The sequence below is a fragment of the Gastrolobium bilobum genome, unplaced genomic scaffold (assembly GCF_033153095.1).
Source record: "Gastrolobium bilobum isolate Gb01-03AN ecotype WA unplaced genomic scaffold, APGP_CSIRO_Gbil_v1 utg12205, whole genome shotgun sequence".
NCBI lineage: Eukaryota > Viridiplantae > Streptophyta > Magnoliopsida > Fabales > Fabaceae > Gastrolobium > Gastrolobium bilobum.
This window is the reverse complement of record NW_026899230.1, coordinates 268,774-275,606: the sequence shown is the minus strand read 5'-3', so window position 1 is coordinate 275,606 and position 6,833 is coordinate 268,774. Positions and strand designations below refer to the sequence as shown.

The 6,833-nt window shown below is 33.8% G+C and overlaps 1 protein-coding gene across 1 annotated transcript; it reads right to left on the bottom strand.

The window, feature by feature from the left end:
• Nucleotides 1-578: 578 nt before the first annotated feature.
• Nucleotides 579-2,357, bottom strand: LOC133288666 (homeobox-leucine zipper protein HAT5-like). The gene is made up of 3 exons (XM_061486484.1): nt 1,853-2,357; nt 1,127-1,524; nt 579-1,007 (listed from the first exon to the last, which is right to left on the bottom strand). The coding sequence occupies exons 1-3, from the start codon at nt 1,956-1,958 to the stop codon at nt 618-620; spliced, it is 894 nt and encodes a 297-aa protein (XP_061342468.1). The 5' UTR covers nt 1,959-2,357; the 3' UTR covers nt 579-617.
• Nucleotides 2,358-6,833: the final 4,476 nt, after the last annotated feature.

The window sequence follows — 6,833 nt, the reverse complement described above, 5'->3', positions numbered from 1 at the left end:
TTTGGGTTTGAGCCGTCATCAGAGGCACTAAAGACCCAAAATCCACTATCCACATGTAAACTCCATAAATAGGAGGTAAAACCTACAGGTACGTTACGCTTTCTCTCTTACTGTTATGCTCTTTCTGTGCACACACACACTCCCTTTGTCAAAGCCAATATAGTTCTTCTATGCACAGTGATCTGTTTGACTCAAGGGTATCTCATTTATAGATACTTTGGAGAAGACACTAGATCCAAGAGTAACATACTAGTCCATCTGTCTTTAAAACAGAGCACTAGTCTTATTCCAATTTGCAGTTTATTCTTTTTTTGGTTGTGTATGCTAATTGTGTGGTTAACAAAAATTAATACTTTTTATCAAATGCTTCAACTGTTTTACAAATTAAACAAAACATAATTTTTTCATGCGCTGATATCAGAACTAGTTGTGAATTTTAGCCAGTAACACTCCAAAATTTACTACCAAGTACTAATATGTGACACTGGATTTTTAAAACCCAAGAAGAAGAAAAAAATCTTGTTTATCATGAATAGCATAATGCAATACCATTTTGATTTTATTCTTTAGTAGTAGTAATACCCATTAACTTTTAACACTCCACAAGTAGTAATGACTCAGTAAGACCAAAAACAGAAGGTTTGATCTTCAATTGGAAACCGAAAACTGCAACAATTTTCAGGTGGTTCATCATAACAGCCATCTTCGTCCTTTGGTAAGGATGGCACGGTGAAGAGGTTTTCCCTTTGAATGTCTTGTTCATCTTGTGAGAAATCAGACTGGTCTTGTTCCGAATCATGCACATCACTTTTAGCTGAATTGGCATCTTCAAGTTTGCACATGACCATAACAGGAAGTGGCACTTTGAACCCATTTTCAGAAGCTGCATTTAAGATTAAATCCATATCCTCTTTATGCTTTGACTTGACAGCACCACAACAGGACTTAACATCTAAATTCTGTTCCTTTTTCTCTCTTGCAATCATTCTGTTCTTGAGAGAATTAACCTGCAGCAAGGAAGTTGTACCCTTTAACCCATTAATGGGACATTTAAGTACTTGATAACAAGTCAAGAACCTTAAAGATGTTAGATCAATGATTTTATTATATCTTTAACAATTATTACCTCTTCTTTTAACTTCTCCCTTTCTTGAAAAATATTGTCATAGTCACCTTTGAGTATGTCATAACTAGCTTTCAATGTGGCATAGTCTTTTTCTAGTTGTTTGGTTTTGAACCTTGCCCTCCGGTTTTGGAACCATATGGCCACTTGCCTAGGCTGCAAGCCAAGCTCCTTTGCAAGTTGGACCTTCCTTTCGGGTTCAAGCTTGTTTTCTACCTCAAAGTTTCTTTCAAGGAACTGAACTTGTTCGCTTGTTAGCCTCCTTTTCTTACCGGGTTGATGGAAGCATGCCTCGTAGTCCTCATCATCACCCTTCTCTTCTTTCTCAACCGCTTTGAAGAAGGACCTATCTGTGACTCTGCTCCCACTAACATTCACAACATTAACCAGGGATTCTGAACCTGAATCCAAGGCACCAAACATTAACTTAGTGTTAGAATTCAAACAAGCATGAGTTTCAATGAAAAAAATAATGACTTTTTTCCTTTGCTTCTTCATGGAAAAGCTTCATCATCAGAAGGAAACCAAAGTCCATAAGAAACCCACTTCTGATTTTGTTCAAAAGAACTTGTTGGCTCTTTCTTTTCTCTTTTCTCTTTTCTCTTTCTCTATTCTTAAAAAAATAAAAATAAAAATAAAAAATGAAAACGGAAACATCAAGTAGATCATGAAAGCATTAAAAAGAGTGACAAGAATCTAGAAGCTATAAACAAGATGGTAGCAAATCACCTTGAAAGAAAGGTTCAGAACTTTGAACCAAGAAAGACTCAACTAGCTCCGAGGAGCATGGATGCCTTTCGTTTTGGATTAGAACTGTCATGTTTGAACCCGCCATAGCCCTATGGAAACTTGGTGGTGTTTAGTGCTATATGTGATAAAAAAGTGTAGATTGCTGAAATAATTTAAACTAAAGGATCATATTCATACCCTATAAGAAGTAACAAAGGGTTGAGACTATTTGGTTTGGTCCAAAATTAATGGTGAAAGAAGCAGGTGGTGAGGAATAATGCAATGTGGAAATTGTGAGAGTGAGGAGTGATCACCACACCCATCATTGACAGAGGAATTAAGATTATGTCAGTCGTGAATAAATTGCACTGCAGAGGGTGGTGCATTCTTCCATGTTTGGAATGAGACAGAGGGTATGGTCAGAGAGAGTAAGAGTTTTCTTTCTTTTGTTGGGATAAACAAGAGAGGAGAGAGGTTGTTGAGAGTTTCTGTGAGTTGGAAAGATTGCTTGTTGATGGTGGTGGCCTGGTGGGGAACTTTGATGGGGCTATATAGAGAGTCTTGGTATGCTCAAGTGACAGCAGAAGTATACACTTATTAAGTTTCTTTTCACTATGTTTTTTGTTTTTGTCTTGTTTTTTGTTTTTTTTTTAAAAGCAATCTTATAAAAAAAGGGGATGCTTAGATAGAAAATGATATTTTCACATGAACTCTATATGGATTTTAAATCATTAAATTTGATGAAGAGAACAATGAAGAAAATATTGTGTGATAATTTTTTGTAAAATGAACAAATGTTGATTACAGTCAGAGAATTTCTCTTATGTAGACTCTGATATAAAGAGTGTCTAAAAGCAGACTAAATAATCCCAACAAGTTATGAAAAAATAACATTAACCAATTTTAGACTAAGGTTTGAAGGAATACAAATTTATGTGGCATTATACAATAACGCGTTTCAATTCTGCGTTAAATTTACAAATTCGTGTCCTCAGAAATTAAAATTTATTATCTTATATATTGAAAATTACAACCAGAGAATGAAAACGACAATTTCTTATTACAAAATTGCTCAAAAAGCCATAAAGTCGACTTTCCTAAAGATCACTTTTTTTTTTTTTGGTAAACTAAAGTCACTTTACCCGGATTACCTGGTTAAAGTTAATTCGATAAATTTTTTCAAATTAATATAGTCGTCACCGGTAATAATGGGATTGATGTCATGTAAACTCAGGTAAGCAGTTCTATTGTCATAAAATTTCGAAATATCATAATTTTTGATTTGGGTATTTAAATCAAGTGATTTTTTTTAATTTTACATAAACTTTCGAGATCTACACAATGACACCTCATTTTGCATATTTTATATCTCACAAACATAGTTTGAATTTGCTATTTCCGAGTTTAAGCCCAAAAACTACCGAGTTCTTTTCGAACCAACACCATGAGCTGCAGCCTATGTTGCACCGACACTGATACGGGACACGAGATACGACACGACACGACATACCAACACGTTAATTCTAAAAAATGTTCAATTTTGACATATTAGGACACATTTTGATATTAAATAATATTTTTAATATATATAATATAGTTTACATTTAATACATATAGCAGCTCATAATAAGTCATATAATCAATCAAATATTCAAATTCTATAACATAAATATAATGAAAAAATAAATTTTCAGGTAAATTTTCATAACAGAAAATATTTAATTTATAAATTACTTTTTCATTTTTAGTTAAAAAGATAAAAATAAATAAAATATGGATCTAAAAAAAATGTGTCGAAAAACGTTGACCGTATAATAACCCTAATTACATGACTTTTTTTTTTTTTTTATAACAATTACATGACTTTTTTAATTAGAGGGTTATGATGAGGACCTTATGGTCATAAATAGAATGAGGATGAAATTCTAAGAATTTTGACATTCATATTTAGGGTATTTTGCACAGATCAATTTTCATATGTTAATTTTGACTGTTGACGTATTAACAGTCAGTAGAATAGCTCCAAGTTAGTAAATTATAGTTAGAGAACTAATCTAATGATATAAACATCATGAATGAGGTTAGGATATGATTTGATGAAGTTTGATACCCATATTGGGGTATTTTGGAAAAGTCACTTCTGCCAGTTATTTTGCACTACTGTAAAAGCAGCCGGTAGAATCCCGGAACAGGAAAAAGATGAGAAAATAGAAATAAAGACCAATATATGCCTAACAAGTTATAATTAGACCAATAATGTTAAAGTTAAGAAGATTATGAAATCTAGATACAGTTAAGAACATCGGTAAAGACTACAGTGCAATTAAACAATTGTTAGTGGATCTGTGATCTACTAATGTTAAGTACTTAAAGTTAGAGTCTCAGGGGTTTTCGGGTAAAAATTTGACGACAGTTCAGATAAAAATTGCACCGAATCTGACTAAAGGATAAAGTGTCACTAAAGTGACATGGCACCCCTAATTAGGGCACCATCCCTTCCTTCTTCCTTCAGATTCCTGAGCCTCCAACCTCTCTCTCTCTCAAATTTGAAATTCAAACCTTGCTCTCGCTTCTCTCTAAGATTTCTCCTCTAAAATCTCTCCAAATCACTAAACCTCCTTCACAAAGATTGTTCCCCTCACTCTCCTCTTCACAACCATACCATTTTCATGGTGTGAATCAAATTTTCGTGGTCATTTCCTTCATGTACATCCATGGTTTTTGAAGCTCCAAGGGCCATGGAGTTGTGTTCTTGAGTTCTCTTGAAGAACGACACTTGTGTGTTTGGTTCTCTTGATTTTTAGTGTAAGTTTCCTAAACTTTTCTTGAAAAATCTCATCTTTTTGTCTTGTGTTCATGAGCTCTAACTCTTGAACATGTTCTTGAAGGTATGTTCTTGTTTAGAGGAGCATTCTTGGTGGTAAACGGTGGAGCTTGGAGCCAAATGTGTGAACTTGAAAATGTAAGCTTCACTTGGAAAAAGATGATCCAAAAGCCTTCCTTTCTCCTTTTGATGCCACGATTTTTGTCTTGTGGGTGGGGAAATATTGCTGAAAAATTTGTAAAGTAATGGTTTTGAAGATTGTTCTTGAGGGTGTGTGAGTTTTAAACCATGAAATGGGTGGTTTGATGAGTAAAGGTGCAACCTTTGGATCCTTGAGTGGATTTCATGGAAAAGAATGAACTTGAACCCTAAAGGAGGCACATGATGGTTCAGCCATCTCATGATGAACAAGGGTTTGATGACTAAAAAATATTAACAAGTGGTTAAGTGTGAAAATATTTCAAGAGAAACTAAGAAACACTAATTAAGTTGATTAGCTTTACGTGAAACCTATTAATTTTGATTAAGAATGGCTAAAAACTCTAATGAACATTAATAATCAAATTTTCCCTCTTTGATATAATGTGGATTAGTTGTGTTAAAAATAAGGAAATCATGAATTAGTAGATTAATTAAGTGTAGGTATTAATTAACTAAAGAAATGACTAAGAAATAAGCTTAAAAATACTTATTTAAACACTTATGCAATTGGGCCATGAAGGTTTAATTTAGGTTCACTATGTTAAAATTAATATTAATACCTAATTAGGGCATTAATCTAGTGGTTAAGTAAGGTGGACTATGCATAATACACTAATTAAATCTTAAACCCTAAAATTGGACTTAATTAGGGTTTAGGAGCACTAATCAAGCAATTAGTGAACTTGAGGTATCATGACATAATGTGACTAAGTGGGATTTCATAATGTCACCTAATAATAGAAAAATCCAAGAATTAAGCTGACTTAGAGTTGCTAACCAAAGGTAATTAAGGTTTGATAATTAAACACACTTAGGGTTAAATGACCAGTTTTTAGGCTAATTTGGGGAGAACATATCTCCCTCCACAGAGATCCTATAGGAATGTTCTTTATATCACTTTGAAGCTTGAGATGTTAGCTACATGGTGTCAAAATTTAGTACCATTTGAGGATGTACAGAATTCTGTAGATTCAATTGAGTAGAGACTGTCTTGGGAGGCCATGTGCAGGGGCTGTACATGGCTACAACTTCCACGAATTGTTTCTCCCTCATTTCCGACTCAAATTAGAATCATATATGTTGAATTAAAGCTAAAGGTGTCTAGTTGTCTGCATAAAAATTTGGGAAAAATTGGTTTAGTATATTTTCCAGAATCTCAGAAATGGTAAAGAATGTTTAGGGTTCAGTTCAGAGTTGGGAAGCAGCTTTGCTTGTCCAACTTCAAATGGTGATAACTGGAGCTAGAAAACTTCAAATGAGGCATATGATACCTTGTTGGAAAGTTAATTGAGTCTAAATTAACATACTAAAAGATGAAAATTTTATAGCAATTGAGTTGCGCACAGTGACTAGAAAACAGAAGCATGTACAGTTATGGGGAAACCGTAAAAATTATTTTTGGCTAAGTGAACTTATGAGAACCCTTAGTAACTTAGAATAAGTATATATATGGCTTGGATGAGTTGAAAATAAGCTAAATTACCTAAGTGAGCCTTCCATGTGATTCTAAGTTATATAAGTAATTGAAGATTGAGGTTTCTTGTAATAATGCACTAAAATACGTAATTATGTAATAATTGGTCTAGACTTGTAATGGGCATATTATTGGCATGTAAGAATGAAATATGGAATCATTAAGTGATTGAGTATTAATGATGTAAATGATTCCTGCTCAAGGTTTGCCTAGAGGATTTGACACTTGAGAGTTGATTGGAGCATACGTATTTTACTGTTGGAGTTAGGCTTAAGATAAGCGCAGTGAGGTAAGCTCCTAGTTCTGGTTGCACCCTCTCTCTTGTGGCCCCACCATGATGGTGGGCATTATGGTTGTATTGTATGAAAGTATGTGGTATGACGTATATATGCATTCATTCACATTCATATAGATGTTATATGATTCTTGATGTTATGATGATGCACTGATGATATATGTTATGAGAATCCTGGCCAATGATT

Coding starts and splice junctions, on each gene's coding strand:
- LOC133288666 (XM_061486484.1), bottom strand. CDS start 1,958: ATGGCGGGTTCAAACATGACAGTTCTAATCCAAAACGAAAGGCATCCA. Junction 1,525..1,852: donor TTCTGAACCTTTCTTTCAAG/GTGATTTGCTAC, acceptor CCTTGGATTCAG/GTTCAGAATCCCTGGTTAAT. Junction 1,008..1,126: donor GGGAGAAGTTAAAAGAAGAG/GTAATAATTGTT, acceptor TCCTTGCTGCAG/GTTAATTCTCTCAAGAACAG.